The 15848-nt window shown below is 53.8% G+C and overlaps 2 protein-coding genes across 6 annotated transcripts in view; one reads left to right on the top strand and one right to left on the bottom strand.

Annotated features, from left to right (window-relative positions):
• The window catches only part of ZNRF1 (zinc and ring finger 1), a 99662-nt gene extending 96042 nt beyond the window's left edge, over positions 1-3620 (top strand). Inside the window, exons 4-5 of one of the 3 annotated variants that reach the window (XM_044255726.1) lie at positions 1216-1307; positions 2542-3620. In XM_044255726.1, the coding sequence (XP_044111661.1) occupies positions 1216-1273 (58 nt within the window). In that variant the 3' untranslated portion in view covers positions 1274-1307; positions 2542-3620. The other 2 variants (XM_044255727.1, XM_044255728.1) reach the window with 2 other exon arrangements.
• LDHD (lactate dehydrogenase D) lies at positions 3599-10877 on the bottom strand. Of its 3 annotated transcripts, XM_044255723.1 has the most exons (12): positions 10759-10877; positions 9895-10007; positions 9551-9692; positions 9241-9382; positions 8945-9104; positions 8506-8705; positions 8295-8423; positions 8087-8214; positions 7437-7527; positions 7239-7350; positions 7007-7163; positions 3599-3917 (listed from the first exon to the last, which is right to left on the bottom strand). In XM_044255723.1, exons 1-12 carry the CDS (start codon positions 10834-10836, stop codon positions 3798-3800), a joined length of 1572 nt encoding a protein of 523 aa, XP_044111658.1. In that variant the 5' UTR covers positions 10837-10877; the 3' UTR covers positions 3599-3797. The 3 variants fall into 3 exon arrangements, with proteins under 3 accessions (XP_044111658.1, XP_044111660.1, XP_044111659.1); XM_044255725.1 differs by lacking the exon at positions 7007-7163; XM_044255724.1 differs by lacking the exon at positions 3599-3917 and having other exon boundaries at positions 5498-7163.
• Positions 10878-15848: the final 4971 nt, after the last annotated feature.

Here is a 15848-nt window from a genome sequence, read left to right as displayed (position 1 = left end):
GGCAGCCACGGCACGAAAAGCTGCTGGAATTAGCAGGGCTCAGAGTCATTCTCAGGCTCTAGTACGAGCCGCGGTCTTGCTTCCAGCTAGAAAGAAGACACCTCTTTTCCCAAGACGGGAGGACACTCTGTGCCATCTGCTCTTGGCTCCCTGAGTCCCAGAACTTCTTCTGACACATGGGCTTTTTCACAGCCCGCCTCACAGGGCTGCTGGCCACGAGGCGATGGTGGCGCCTGGCACACAGATGTGGCTGGTGCATGAGAGGCTCCAGGTTGGCCCCAGGGGAGGGGGTCTTGGCCTGGGTCTGGCACAGATTGCTCCAGCCCCCCAGGGACGCACCGCTCAGAACCAGAAGATGGAAATGCTGGGCTCTAGGGGAGAATTATGCAAATTATCTACCTGGTTCCTGTGTTCGAAAATACCCAGATGTTGGCTTACAAATCAGAAAGCTCTCTTGGGGCAATCTCTGTTTCCTGTCTGGTTCTGATGGTCCTTTCTCTAAACACTGGAGACCAGGGTTTCGCTGTCAGCCTCTTGTCTGGCCCTGTCTGACAGTCCCCAGCAACGTGACTGAGCCAAAGGGCTGGTCCTCCCCTTCCCATCTCCTCCAGGAAGGGTTCTGGCCATCCGCTGACCACAATTGACCAAGCTATATAGAGCTTGGCGGGGGTGGGGAGGGAGGATGTCTCCTGAGAAGGCCCACCGGGGACAAAGCCTCAAGGCTGCCCCTTTGACCAAGGAGGGGGCTCTCCGGACTCCAGAACTGGAGCAACAGCCACCCTGCTGGGTCTTGGTTCCCATCTTCTTGTGCTTTAAGCCCGAGAGATGGTGGGCTCACTGGCCAGCACGGCTGTCCCGCTCTCACCCTCTCCCTGGTAGCTGTTACCCCCCACCACCCCGACCCTATCCAGGCTCCCCTCGGGTGAGGCCTTGGTCCCTCTCAGGGCCACACTCCCTGCTTCCTGCAGCTCCCAGATCCAGCCAATCCTATACCCACCCTGCTGGGCCGATGCCTCAGGCTGAGCTGACATCAGTCTTGGTGTTCTCCCTTCTTGCTTCAAAAAGTGGGTGTCTGGGGACATACTTGTTTTCCCCTGAGGTCCTCATGAGTGATTTAGCAAACCCCTGCTCAGAAGCCTAACCCCTGGAGAATACGCCCTAAGGAACAGCCTAGTCAATGGTAACGTGTCTCCCCTTGCCACCTCCCTGCCTCAGTTGCATAGATTCATGGTTTGAAGTGAACAGATCTTGTCCAGAACATCCCGCGGACTGACCCTGCTGGGCTCGCTTGCTGACTCCTCTCAAAGGTGAGCCCGTGGCTGGGGGTGCTCTGGACTCCGGGCCTGGGGTCCAGTCACTCTGGGGCCTGGAGTGTAGGGAGCTCAGGTGCCCTTACACACCCCACCAAGAAGGGAGCATCTTACCAGTTAATGGTTCTGTGAGGGGGCGGGTATGATTCTCCAGGAAGACTAGCAAATACAAACTCCTAACCAGATGGAGAAGCTGCTCAGTAGAATTACATTTGCTGGGAAAAGACCCATGTATTCCGGACATCTAAAGCGAGTCTTCCTGAAGAAGGCTCAGAAAGATCCCGTGGAACGTGCCGGGTGGGAGAAGCAGCAGCGAGCTCTAGGACCAGACACTGGGTTTGTGTCCTGCTCCGCCTCATGCTGGAGGAGTGGTGAGGGCAAGTCCTGCTTCTCGGGGTCTCTGCTTCTTCGGGGCAGGGGGATAACCTCACTCCCTTTCTCCATATGGACATCCCACTTATTAAACTAGACAGCCTGTGGGACGGTACACTGTCCTCTGCGGTGCTCATCCGTGATCATGTCACTGCTGGTTCTTCCTGCCTTTAGGCCACCTGCCTCCCACACACGCTCACACTCTCACCCATACTTACGCACACACCGCTTCCAGATCAATCTCTGCGGCAGGCCGGCCCAGCCTTCCCCACCAGATGTGCACATGTGGTCCCTATCTAACTGTGCTCTGACTCCCCGTCTCTTCCCCAGGGCACCTTGCTTCTCTGCTGACCACCCTCTCCTGTCCCCATCCTCCCTGTCCCTTGTGAGTTCTGAGGCGGCACTTTTTTCTGGCAAACAAACAAAACCCCTAGAGAAAACCAAAACCCTGACTCCACCTCATCTCACATCAAAAGGTTTTGGGGCTTCCTTTCTTTTCTCTCTCTCGCTGTCTGTCTCTCTTGTTTTTGTTTGTTTGTTTTGTTTTCCTTTGTTCTTTCATTAGGTTTATTTTATTTATTCCAAGTAAGCTCCCAGAACAGCTGATGATGTCAGACAAATCAGGGACATTTGCTCTTTTTACCTTCCCCTCAAAAACTGAGGACACGGGGAGAAGAAAAAGCAAGGGTGAGAGTGAGGCAGAGGGACTGGGCCGGCGCCGGAGCGGGAGTCCAAACCCCGGCGGGACGTTGGGCTTCGGGCCCCAGAGTGGAACCACAGACGCCCGGCCAGCCTCAGCGGGATGCACGCGGCCGGCCTCGGCTGCCAGAGCGCGACTTACGTGTTCCGGTCCACACAGGGACAGCCAGCCCCCGTTCCTGAGAGGAGGCATCGGACACGGGCAGAGCTGAGCTGGGGACACCAGTGGGAACAGGGCACCCCTTCTGCACTGACTTCCAGAAAATGGTTCTCCCTTTCTCCCTGAGGACACCAAACTGGATGAGAGCGAGTTTGAGAGAAGAATCAACTGCTATCTTTCCCCTCAGCCCTCCTCCCAGGAGGGAAAGGGCATTTTCTTTTACACCTTTGAAAGGCATTGTGGGTCTGTCTAAAGTGTTTACAAAAAAAAAAAAAAAAAAAATTATAAAAAAAAAAAAAGTCTAGTGTCGACTGGTGTTTTCCCTCGTGATGTTTACAGATTGCTGTCTGCTGCCCAGCTAGAGCCCACTCAGTGACAGAGACGAACGGGGCCGCGCACACGGTCTCCTCCTGAGCCCAGCACCATCCCACCTCCACCCCCCACCCTGGCCCTGTCTGTCACCACCACTCTGCCTTGGGTGTTTTGTCTTTCTTTCTTTCTTTCTTTTTTCTTCTTCTTCTTTTTTTTTTTTTTTTTGGTGGGGTTTTTTTTTTTGTATTTTTTTTCCCCCTCCATTTTTCTGGCTTGGTTTTGCACATATCTCACCTTGGGACCCTGATATTTAACTTCATTGCCAAAAAAAAAAAAAAAAAAAAAAACTATCAAGGACCTTTTCCTCTCCCTACCCTTTATCTCTCCCTCCTTCCCTCCTGGTTCTGGTCAGTTCAGAGGATTTAATAATCACAAGTGTCCTGCAAAAATGCCAGAACATTTTTCTTAGACCCTTGTGGATTTTTTGTTTCCAGAAAACTTAAACACACAAAAGACTTACTAAAGGAATATGTACAGTTATCCCTGTTTTCAGGCACTCTGTTTGAGAACATTTTAGCCATTGATGTTCACACGTGGCATCAGCCCATGCAAGATAGGTTTCTGTATTTATATATTAAAATACAAAAAAAAACCTTATAAAATGTTTAAAAAAATGTTCAAAGCTTGGGGGAAAAGCTTTCTTCATTAGTCAAGGTGTTTTGATATGGTATTAAAATGTCTAATAAAAGGTGCACTGTGTGACTTTATTTTAACGAGGTATTGTTACACATTCAAGAATTGGGGGTTGAAGGCCTGTCCCCCACTCCCTCACCTACCTCCCTAGCCTTCCTCCAGGCTGCTACTTGGCACTACAGGAGTGTGGAGTGGTCCTCAGAGCAGTCATGCCTGGGCAGAGGGAACCTGGCAGGTCATACCTGAGTCCTTCAGGGGTTTTGACCCTCCCAAGCATCATGGAGTCCGTCTGCCATCACCTGCAGAGTGGTTGTGACAGAACTCTTCAGGAAAGATCTGCGGGGGCAAAAAGATCCTGCAGCCGGTGGAGGCTGCAAGGATGCAGACTCAGGTATCGGCCCAGTCCCCGCCTTCATCCTCAGTTCCCCATCCCACGTCCGTCCTGCCTCGCCTGTTGCTCAGTCTGCATCTCGGTGCTGACTCATGGGCATGCTTCATTGAGGCCGAGAAGGAGGCCCTGCTTTGGGGCTGAGCCAGCTCAGAGCCCTTGAACTGGAACCAGCCACTCCAGGCTCACAGGAGTTGGCACACCTCGAGCTGGGCGGGAAGCTCGGAGCAGGGGGTAGCGGCTCATGCCTGGCCTCTGTCCCTGTGCCAGACAGGCTCGTGGAGCGGCATTCCAGGGCCTCCTGCAGAGCCTGTGAAGGAAGGCTCTGGAGGGAGATGCCTCCAAGCTTCTGTGCTCACACCCCTCCCAGGGCCTCTCCAGTGCTGTTGCCTGGAGAGTGCTCTGGCTCCCTCAGGCCCTGGCTCTGCAGTCCTCTAACGTCAAGTGCTTCCCGAAGCACCTACTCAGTGCAAGGGCACCGCAGGCCAGGGGGCGGATGTGAACCGAGGCACAGGCACACTCGGGAGTGTTCAGAGAAATGCTAAAGAATTTGCGGGTCTGAGTCTGGGCCTTAGCATCAGACCCACCTGGGGTGGGGAACCCCCAATCCTCCTCCCTGCCCCTGGGGTCCAACCCTTCCCAGGGGAGCAAGAGCAAGAGCTCTAAACTGTCTGTAGGTGGGCTCCTCTGTTGGGCAGAATGATCTTGGGGGGACAAAGTGGCCCTTCTGAACCTGAACCCCAGGTTGGATCACATTTGAGTGGGGACAGAGCCACACAACTCAGGTCACCGTGAGGGGCAGACAATCCTCCCGGAAGCCTCTGGCACACGCAGAGCAGGTTCCCTCGTAGATCTGTCCCCTCAAAGAGCACTGTTCTATTCACAGCACCTCCTGCTTCTGCCTGGCAACTGTGTCTCCCTGTTCTAAATTTAATTCCTCTAGCAAAGCTGGCCCTGGAGATCTCCTTGCCTGACCCCTGGGCCTGCAGGCAGAGGCCTCTGTGACCACCTTGGAGGCTTTGGCCCGGGGGCCTTGGCAGCTCCCTGGGTAAGCCAAGTGGTCGTGACCCGGTAGGGCAGGCTACAGCCCACACTGGGCTTTATTCCAGGCTCCTGGGGCCAGTCCCTGTCCCCACCCCCAGCGCCTTGCACTCCCACCCAGCGCACGGCGGCCCTCTGCCGGCTGCAGTGTTCTCAGAATCTACCCAGATTGCCGGCTCCGAGGGCATGGTGGACCGGGCTGGGTCCAGGCTTCCCAGCGAGAGCTGCGCTGTCATTCATGCTCCATCCAGGCAGCTCTCCCAAGCTCGGTCCTTCCAGGAGGGGAGGAAACCAGCTGGAACTGGGAGGTGGCTAAGGGCCTTGCACACTTTGGGGAGCTTCCTGGGCAGAAGCAACTCACTAAGACCGTTCAGCTAGCAGCCGTTTAACAGTGTTGAGTTTCCTAGGAGAAGGTCCTTATGCTTAGGCGGTAGATGTTAAATTCTATAGGTAAATGGTGTCAGGAAATGTGTAACTCAATTCCAGATGGTTCCCCAGAAAGTACACACACAAAGCAAATTAGGCAGAAATAGTCAGTTGAATCTTCAGGGGCTGGTATTTCAGCGAACAGTGAGCTTGTTCTTCCAGCTCATCTAAGAAGAGCCGTGCCCAGTAAGGGGAGACACCTCCATTGCAGACTTTCCCCCTGAGCTGGGGGCGAGGCAGCCAAGTTGGGGTGGGGGTGGGGCCAGTGAGCTGTGCGCTGCTGATGCTTAGATGGTGCCTGGAGCTGGTCACTTGGGGAGAGCCAGTGAGGCTTGCCTCCACATCACCCCTTGGCCCAGCAACTGCTTGCAGCCTGGGGGTGGAGACGTCCCAGAGGAGCAAACTGGGCTCAGTTCCCAGTGTTCGAGTGGCTTCCAAGGACCAACTTGGGCTGAGAAGTCCCAGAAGGGTGCCTCTATCCAGGGCCTGGACAGCTGATGGGAGAGGCGGGGAGGGACCCACGAGGTGGAGGCAGGGAAGGAGTTCAACAGGTTTCTGGGAGTGAGGGGAGATGGGAGGGTCCCGCAGGCCTTCCTGCTTTGCTGAGCTAGCACCTTTGCTTAGGGGCCACGGGAAATGGGCCCGAAGGATAGGCTCCTGGGATGGAGTTTAGAGACCGACTTCCAGGACACCAAGCCAACCCCATCTCAACCTTGGGGAAGTAGGGAGGGGACCCAAGGCAGAGTTACAGGCCCTGGACAGAGGGGTGTCCTGGGTGCCGCTGCCCAGCACAGATGCTGTGGTGTTGGGCGCCCTCTCGTGGGCTTGGGAACAACTGATAAGTTTGAGGGCCAGGTGGTCTGGCCAGGGATCCTAAGGCATGGGCAGGCCCAGGGGAGGGCAGATCCTGACTTCAATGGGGAAAAGCTAGTAGTAAAATACATCACACCATGGAGAAGTATAATACAAGGACAAAAATTTCACTTCCTTTTCCATTGATTGGCAGCAGCCATTTGAAGAACATGTTCAGAATGTTCTCGGGCCCAGTTGAGGCCGGTTGTGAGGGGCGTCAGCCATGGGCAAATCCTCAGGCTCTCTGTTCTCATGAGCAGCAGTTGTGACAGGGACTTTGGTCCCTGAAAGTGACTTTCTGTGGCCTAAGCACCATTCCCTCCCTCCCAGACTGTGAGAAGTCAGAGGACAGACAGGGGAGGAGGGACAAGGGACAAGGACAAAGGTTAGAGAACCTGAAGGAGGTGGTGAGGACAGGCACAGGAGGCCATTCACAGGTACTGTCTGCTCATCTCCAAACTGTTGCAAATGGGGTTCTGGTTTATTTCAGGGGCCCAAGGACACCTACACCAGGAAAGGCCTATTCCTGTCACCACACCAAACAGGTAGAGTAGGGCTGAGGGAGCTGAGTCCCTGAGGCCTTGCCCCCAGTCCTCAGCAGCAGGGAGGGCTGGACCAAGGGGAAGGCAAGCAAGGACACCTGCAGATCTGGGCCAAGACAGAACTGTTTTGTGACAAGAAGGAAGGTTTCAGAACAGGAGGTTCCACTGTCTGGGGGTTTGTAGGCCAAGCACTTGGAGACCCTCAGAGCACCTTGCCTGGGTTCATGAGGCCTCGGGGATCCAGCATGGCCTTCAGCTGCCGCATGATCTCCATGCCCACGGCGCCCACCTCCTCCTGTAGCAGCTGCCGCTTGCCCAGCCCAATGCCATGTTCCCCAGTACACGTCCCGTGGAGTGCCAGTGCCCGCCTGGGAGGCAGCGAAGAGATCCTCAGCAGGGTACTCCCCCCCCCCACCTCCACCAGCCAAGGGGTTTTCTCTTACCTGCCCAGCTGTTTTCCAAAGTCCTTGACCCTGCGGAGCTCCTCAGTGTCCTCTGGGTCCACCAGCAGGATGCAATGGAAATTGCCATCGCCCACATGTCCAACAATGCACCCTGGGGGCCCAGAGGATAGAGCTGCTGCCCCAGTCCAGGCCTCCCCCTTCCCTCCCACATGGTGCTCTGGCAGTGGGCATGCGGACCTGTGAGTCCTGACGCCTTCAGGTCCTCCTTGGTCTGCACCAGGATCTCCGGCAGCCGGGAGATGGGCACACACACGTCGGTGGAATAGCCCTGGGTGGGGGCAGGTTTATGAGGTTGTCCCCCCTCACCTCCTGCCTGCCTGGAGGTAAGAGGTCCTTGTGGCCAAGGTTAAGAACAGGTCAAAGGAGCCTTGGCCTCACCACACACCCCCAAAACTAGCTGCTTTTCTCTAGGCCTGTTTGCCCCAGACGACCAGACACATGGCCAGAGTGAGTGCCCTGCCCTGCCCACAGAGGCTTCGCCAGCTCTCACCTTGCTCCCTGCCAGGCCACATGCAGGGCACATGTGGAGGGGCCCAAGGGGCCACGCCTTTGCACATGCTGCCTGGAGCCCAGTCTCCCCTTCAATTTGGCCGACCCCTTCTGTTTCATCCTCTCTCCAGCCAGCCTGCCCTCCGCGTGCAGGGACCCTAAGAGCACCTGCACTGTCCCTGTGCCCAGGCCAGGGCTCCCTCTTGAGACTTTGGCAGACAACAGTGTCTGAGAAGCAGCTGGGTAGGAGCCAGACTGCCCACAGTGGGTCTCAGCCTCCTGCTTGGGCCAGCAGGACGGTGGGCAGTGGCTGCTACCTGCACCCCAGCCCAACTCACCTTGCAGCCCGGCCGCAGGGCCAGAGCGGCATACCAGGCGTTGTGCCGCGCCGCCCAGAGCCGGCTGCGCTCCTGGGCCCCCTTGGCCCAGGAGAAGTGGGAGGCTCCGTTGTGCTGGGTGATCTCCTCTGCAAGGGTAGGGGGAGGTTCACGCGGGGCCTCACTCGGGGCCAGCCTGAGCCCCCTACCCCACAGGAGCCCAGCACACCTGTCCGCTCTATCTGCTCGGCCAGTGCCCGCTCAGACCCGTGGAACTCAAGGAAGAGTGTGGGTGCCACGAAGGAGTTCAGCTGGCTGTGCCTGTTGCAGGCCTCCATCATGACTTCATCCAGAAACTCTGGGGCCAAGGAGAGGGCAGGTGAGGTGAGGCCCAGGCCTCTTCCAGGAAGCCCACCTAGACGGCCCAGCCCCCAGCTCACCAATGCGGGCCACGGGCACTGCAGCCTGGAGGATGTGAACCGTGGCATCCACAGCAGCCTGGACACTGGGAAATGCGCAGGTGGCGGCCACCGTGGCCTCAGGGGCGGGGTGCAGGCGCAGGGTGGCAGCCGTGATGAGTCCCAGTGTCCCCTCAGAGCCCACGAAGAGCCCTGTGAGGTTGTAGCCGGCTGCACTCTTCCTGGACCCCGGGGACATATAAGGCAGGTGAGTGCCCGGCCAGGAGGTGGTGGCTTTCTGGCCACAAGCCTGAGCTGAAGGCCCAGCACCGTCCCCCAGGCCCCTGCCAGGTGGGGAGTCGGCCCAGCCTGCCATCAAGACAGGTGAAGAACGTTGGCCGGTGTGCCTGAGGGGAGACTCGGAGCCCTCAGGGGCTTGGCAGCCCGCCCAATCCCATTTCCGGGAGGGGGAGGGGCTCACCGGAAGTGCCGGCCCAGGCCCGCGGTGTGAAGCAGCTGGCCCCCGGGCAGCACCACCTCCAGGTTCAGCACGTTGTCCCTCATCGTGCCATACCGCAGAGCGTTGGTGCCGGAGGCCGCGGTGGCCACCATGCCCCCGAGGGAGGCGTCCGCGCCCGGGTCTGCAGGGCAGAGTACAGGCAGAAGGCGGCCTGGGGTACGTACCCGGGGACCGAGGGCTCCCCTCGCGCCCGGGAACAGCCCTGCCCCCCTGGGAGCCCTCAGGGCACCGGGGAAGGGCCTCGAGCTCCAGCCTACCCACAGGAAACCAGAGGCCACTGTCCCGCAGGTAGGTGTTGAGCGTTTTGCGGGTGACGCCAGGCTCCACCACCACAGAGAAGTCCTGTGGGTTTACCCTCAGGATCCGGTCCATGTGTGTCAGGTTGATGCAGACGCCGCCCTGGTGGGAAGGGTTGCCAAGGAGCTGATGGACCTGCGTCCTCCCGGGGCCAGGCCACCTCCCATAGGAGAGGTGGAGAGGCTGAGCTGCCCACCGGTCAGGAGCCCCGGAGGGCAGGTAAGGCGGGGAGGACGCAGCCACAGGTGTGACGGGAGGGGGGGCGCCTACCTGCATGGCACAGACTCCACCCTCAAGCCCCGTGCCCGTGCCAAATGGGACGATGGGCACTCCTTGGCTGTAGCACAGGGCGGCCAGCCGGCTGACCTGTTCCACATTCTGGGGCCACACCACAGCGCCTGGAGGTCGGCACCTGGAACCAGACCATCAGCAGTTTCTGCGGGCACGGTGTACCCTCGGTCCTGCTCATGTCAGAGGAGCCCCAAGGCCTGAGGCTATCCTGGGAGAGGGATGGGTGGGGAGGAGAGGCAGAGAATGCAGCCCTTCCCCCCAAAAAAACGATCGGGTGGGGGAGAAGACAGCCCAGGACTCTGATGGGGGAGGGGCCCCCACACCTGTGCATGGACTCATCGTGCCCGTGCTGCTCTCGGTCAGCAGCAGTAGTGGACACATGAGGGCTCCCCACAACTGCCTTCAGAGCCTCCACAAAGCCTTTGCTGAGCTCGCCCTGCAAAGAAGAAACACACGGCAAGAGTCGCTCAGAGCCCCCACCCCCGGCCCCCTGGGGCAGGTCCAGGAGTGGGGGAGGGGCTGCCAGCACCCCACTGACACCAATTGGAGGGCCAGCACAGCTAGGCCTGGCCGGTGGACCCACAGGAAGTAAACCCACCCTACAGGAAGGCCCCTTTCTAAACAGAACCATCAAGGTCAATGTTTGAGTTGGGAAAAAACAGCACCTGGGTCAAAATAGGAGCCAGATTCACTCTCCGGAAAGGAACCCTACAGGGTTCCATAACGTAGCCAGTCCTGCCCTAGTGGCTAGGAAGAGTTACTTATCTCTGCCCTTCCTCCAACACTGCCCCAGGCACGCTAGGAAACTGAGAGGGATAAAAGAAGAATGCGCTAGGAAACTGAAAGGGATAAAAGAATGCGAAGGGAAAGCCCCATCCCCAAGCCACTGAGGTGCCTCCCCCCACCATCCTTACCCCCTAGGCATTGTTTCAAAATGTGTCTACACATTTGGGAGCCCCAAAGAGAGCCTTCTGGAGCCCATATACTTTCGATTTTACACCCACCAGCCTCATTTGTGGCAGCTGTGGGGACCTCAGCCCATCTCACTCAACACCCACGCTTGGCACAGAGTGAGCCCAGTGATCCTCCGCTCAAGGTCATAGGGTGCTGGTGCAGCACACAGAGCCTGGTGGAAGCTTGGCATCTGGCCCCCCACCCTCCAGCAGGCTTCCCCCTCCCCCACCTACCTGCGTCCCCCTGGAGCAGTAGCCCCTCCAGGGGAACAGCCCCCTGGGGTTCCCAGCAGCCCGGAGCAGACTGGCCATTGTGGGGCAGCAGCCCAAGGGGCGTGTGCAAGGTGGCCAGGTTGCCGCCCCAGCCCAATGGCTGTGCTGGGGGGAGGAGTGGTGGCCGCTTAAGGTGGCACGGCCTTAAGGTGGCCCTGCCAGCCCTTGGTGTGTCAGTACTCCCAAAGAGGTGAGGGTTACCTAACACAACGGGAAAAAGGCTAGCGGCCCCTCTCCGGCTTAAGGCTCTGTGGTGGCTTCCCTTGGTCTTTAAAATAAAGGCAGCATCCTTGCCATGGACTTAAAGGTCCCTATGGTCCCTGCTCTCCTTGACATCTACCCACTTTTTTCCAGTCTCCTCTTTGGCATTTGAGTTCCAGTTTCCCTTTGAGATCCTGTATCCCCTGAGCTCCAGCCCAGCTCAGGGCCTTGGCACACACCCTTTGTCTCTCTTACCCTGCAAGTCTCAGGACTCTGAGGAGAGAAGTGCAGGGAGGCGGAGGTGGGGAGGGAGTAGGGCAGTGAGGCAAGCCCGGAAGTCTCCCTGGAAGAGGGGAGATCTAAGTAGGCACTCCTCTAATTCACCAGCTAAGTGAAGGGAAAGGAGGGTGTCCTTTCATCTCCACTGTTCTGCTGGGTGGATTTCAGAACCATCCTGCAGTGATGTGCTGCCACTCCTGAAGCTCTTCCAAGCTCCCTTTTTCTTCCACAGCAAATTTGGAGACGCATGTTGCTAACATTACTAAGATAAAGCTATTCCCAGCTTTGTGTTTCTTCTCAATTGAATCACGAATACAAACTCCTACTTGGGTCCTTCTCCCCAGCCACGTTTGAATGAATTCACATTTCCACTCCCGGTGTGTTGCTTAACTGGCTTGTTTCAAAAAACGTCTCTTACAGTTGGCTAGTTCAAATCAAGATCCTGTGAAAGTCCACAAAACGCATTTGGTTAACATGTCTCATAAATCTGTTTTCTTCTCTAGCAATTTCCCTCCCCCCATACCTTTTTTCCATGCCATTTATTTGTTAAAGAAACTGGGTCTCTTGTTGTGCAGAATTTTCTACCTTCTGTTTGTGGATGGTTGCATCCATATGGTATTGTTTGATATCTTCCCCTGGTCCCTGTATTTCTTGTAAATTGTTAGATCAAGGTGTGGCGCTGTGCAGTACAGCTTCCTGTTAAATTTTGGAAATATTCGGTACCTGTGCTTCCATTAGCCACAGGTAGCTAATGGTACTGGAGGTATCTGTTGTTTGAGGAGAGATGCCAGGGAGAGATTGTGGCAAACCCTAAAAGAACTGCAATGCAGATCCCTAAGGTTTGGAAGCAGGGTCATTACATTTGCAACAGAGACTATATACACCTTTCAAAAAAGTGCCCCCTGGCCTGTTACCAGGTCCTGGTTATGCTAGTGAGTGTGAGCACATCAAGTGGCTACCTGGCCGGAGCTGGGCATCATGGGCTATGTTTGTTTTCGGTTTGTTTGTTTGTTTTTAAGATTACATCCATTCATTTGTCAGAGAGAGAGAGAGAGAGGACAGCAGGCAAGGGAGGGAGCCCAATGCGGGACTCAGTCCCAGGACCCTGGGATTGTGACCTGAGCTGAAGGCAGAAGCTTAACTGACTCAGCCACCCAGGCATCCCCATGGGCTGTATTCTATCAGACTCACCAATTCATAAAGGCAGGTGGGTCCAAAACAACCCATCATTAGACAAAAGAGTAATAGGTAAAATTGGGCACAACCAGGGCCTGAAGGCAAACTAAGCTGCACAGGTAGACGGCTTGGATCCCCAGGTCACCCACCATCACCTGGCCAGCACCTTTCCTTCAGCTCACACCTTTATGGCCATAAGGGGAACTTTGATGACCAGCTGATAGAAGAAGGAAAAGTTCAAGCTCGGTTCATGAATGGGTAGGCTCAGTATAAGGGTGTGAGCCAACAGACTGTTGCTACACTAGGGCTCCACTTAGGGGTAAAGGAAGTCCCTCCAGTTGGCAGAGCTCCAGGTCACGCACCTAATCATCCCCTTTTGTAAAAAGAAAAATGGCCCCATAGAAGAATAAGTATAGGCTCCTGGGCAATGGCGAATGGCTTGACTATGTGGTCAAGGTCCTATGAAGGAGAAAGATTGGAAAATCAGGGTCCAAGAGGTTTGGAGAAGAGGCATGTAGATGGAGCTCTAGGAGTAAGCACAAAGTGGGATCTCTGTAGCACAGGTATCACACGTTAACGCCCACCAGCCAGTATCTGACACAGAAGAGACCAAACGAAGCAGATAATATGATTGATTCTGCCAGTTATCATTGGCCAATGATATCAGTGTCAAAGACCACTCCAGTGCCGGCACAATGGTAGCATGGATAGAGACTAATAATGGATCCGCCAGTGTGGAAACCACTCACTAAGGCTGATCTGGCTACTGCCGCTGCTGGACACTCACCCTATTGCCGCATTGAATCCCCCACATAGTACCATTCCTCAAGGAGACCAACCAGTCATTTGGTCACAAGTCAGTTACAATGGACTGCTTCCACTCTGAAAGGGGAGCAATTTATGTGGGCTGAGATCATCACAACACATGTTATGCGTCTGGAATTGCCTCTCCTGCCTCGATGGACTCAGCCAACCCTACTGTCTGGAGGTTCACAGAATATTTGATCCACCAACACAGTGTACCACATAACATCGCCTAAAGTAAAAAAAACCACTTATTTTTTGTTCAGTTCAGAGGCCATTAACCTTCTAGAACAGTGGTGGAATGGCCTTTGGGAGGTACAACTAAGACAGCAGCATGGAGATACATCCACTCCACTGCAGTGCCAGATGAGGAAGAGATTTTCATATAACTAACAGATAAAAGGCGAGTATCAAAATGACTTTTGGGGCGCCTGGGTGGCTCAGTGGGTTAAGCCACTGCCTTCGGCTCAGGTCGTGATCTCAGGGTCCTGGGATCGAGCCCCGCATCAGGCTCTCTGCTCAGCAGGGCGCCTGCTTCCTCCTCTCTCTCTGCTTGCCTCTCTGCCTGCTTGCCATCTCTCTCTGTCAAGTAAATAAAATCTTTTTTTTTTAAATATATTTTTTAATATTTTTATTTATTTATTTGACAGACAGAGATCACAAGTAGGCAGAGAGGCAGCAGAGAGAGGGAGGAGGAAACAGGCTCCCTGCTGAGCAGAGAGCCCCATGCGGGGCTCGATCCCAGGACCCTGGGATCATGACCTGAGCCGAAGGCAGAGGCTTAACCCACTGAGCCACCCAGGCACCCCAAGTAAATAAAATCTTAAAAAAAAAAAAAAATGACTTTTAACTTTTTATTTTGAAATAATTTTAGACTTCGAGAAAAATTGCAAAATTAGTACAGGGAGTTCCTATATACCCTTAACTTGGTTTTCACTAGTGTTTACATTATATATAACCATAGGACAGCTGTCAAAACTAAGAACAAGTAAAATATTCATCAATATAGTTAGAGAATTGGTGCATATTTGATTTCACCAGCTCTTCCAATAAAGTCCTCTTTTTGGGGGGTGGGGAGAGGAGTTGTTTGGTCCAGGATCTAATCCATCATCTCATTCTGCCTTTAGTTTTCTTGTCTCCTTTGTCTCCTACAATCTGTTGCAATTCCTTAGTCTTTTCTTGTCTTTCTGACCTTGACATATTGAGGGGTACTTCTCAGTTACTTTATTGAATGTTCTTCAGTTTGGATTGTCTGTTGTTTTCTCATGAGTATATTGAGGTCACATGTTTCTGGAAAGGATGCCACAGAAGGGTGATGCCCTTCTCAATATATCATATCAGCGGTTTCAGATGTCAGTATGTCTTTTTTTTTTTTTTAAGATTTTATTTATTTATTTGACAGAGAGAAATCACAAGTAGGCAGAGAGGCAGGCAGAGAGAGAGAGAGGGAAGCAGGCTCCCTGCTGAGCAGAGAGCCCGATGTGGGACTCGATCCCAGGACTCTGAGATCATGACCTGAGCCGAAGGCAGCGGCTTAACCCACTGAGCCACCCAGGGGCCCCAGATGTCAGTATGTCTTATTAGCAGTGACGTTTACTTTGAACACTTGGTTTAGGTCATGTCTGTGGGGTTTCTGCACTGCGAAATAACATATTTCTCTTTTTAATTAGCAAACATTTGGGGTAGATACTTGAAGACTGTACCAATATCCTGTTTCATCTCACTTTCATCCACCAGTCTTAGCTTCTACTGGTGGATCTTGCCTGCAGTCATTGTTATTGTGGTATTGTGTGTTCTAATGGTGATTTTCTACTTCTCTTATTTCCTCAGTATTAGTTGATTAGAATTATTCTCTAAGGAAGAGCCATCCTTCTGCCTCATTTATTTATTTACCTACTCAATTATTTATATATTACCAATATGGACTGATGAATACTTATTTTATTCCACAGGTTATAATCTAATCCTGTTATTATTTTGTTGCTCAGTCAGTTCTGGCTTTGGCCACTGGAGACCTCTGTCATATGGATTTCTCTGCCCTTTAGACACCCACAGCTATTTTTAAGCACTGCCTTACTTTCTAGTACTATAAGATGCTCCGGGCTCATCTTGTCTAACCCCTTCTCACACCAGTAACCAACCTCTTTTCCAAGGACTTCTGGCTCCTTTTAGTGGAGAATAGTATTTTGAACTCGAGATTTGCTTGTTAGATGTGCTCCTAAACTGAACAATAAGAAAACAAAAAACGTGTGCAAAAGATCTGAGCACTTCACCAAAGAAAACATACAGGTGGAAAATAAGCATATGAAAAGATGCTCAAAATCACCTGTCATCACAGAATTACAAGTTAAAACAAGACATCACTATGCACCCATTAGAATGATGAAAATTTAAAAAAAAAAACTGACATCAAATGCTGACAAGGACACAGAGCAACAAGAATTCTCATTCATTGCTGGTGGGAATGCAAAATGGTACAGTCACTTTGGAAGATAGTTTGACAGCTTCTTACAAAGAAATGCCATAGTCTTACCATATGATCTAGCGATCATGTTCCTAAGTACTTACCCAATTGAGTTGAAAACATATGT

The sequence above is a fragment of the Neovison vison genome, chromosome 7, assembly GCF_020171115.1.
Source record: "Neovison vison isolate M4711 chromosome 7, ASM_NN_V1, whole genome shotgun sequence".
NCBI classification, from domain to species: domain Eukaryota; kingdom Metazoa; phylum Chordata; class Mammalia; order Carnivora; family Mustelidae; genus Neogale; species Neogale vison.
This window is presented reverse-complemented; position numbering and strand designations above follow the sequence as displayed.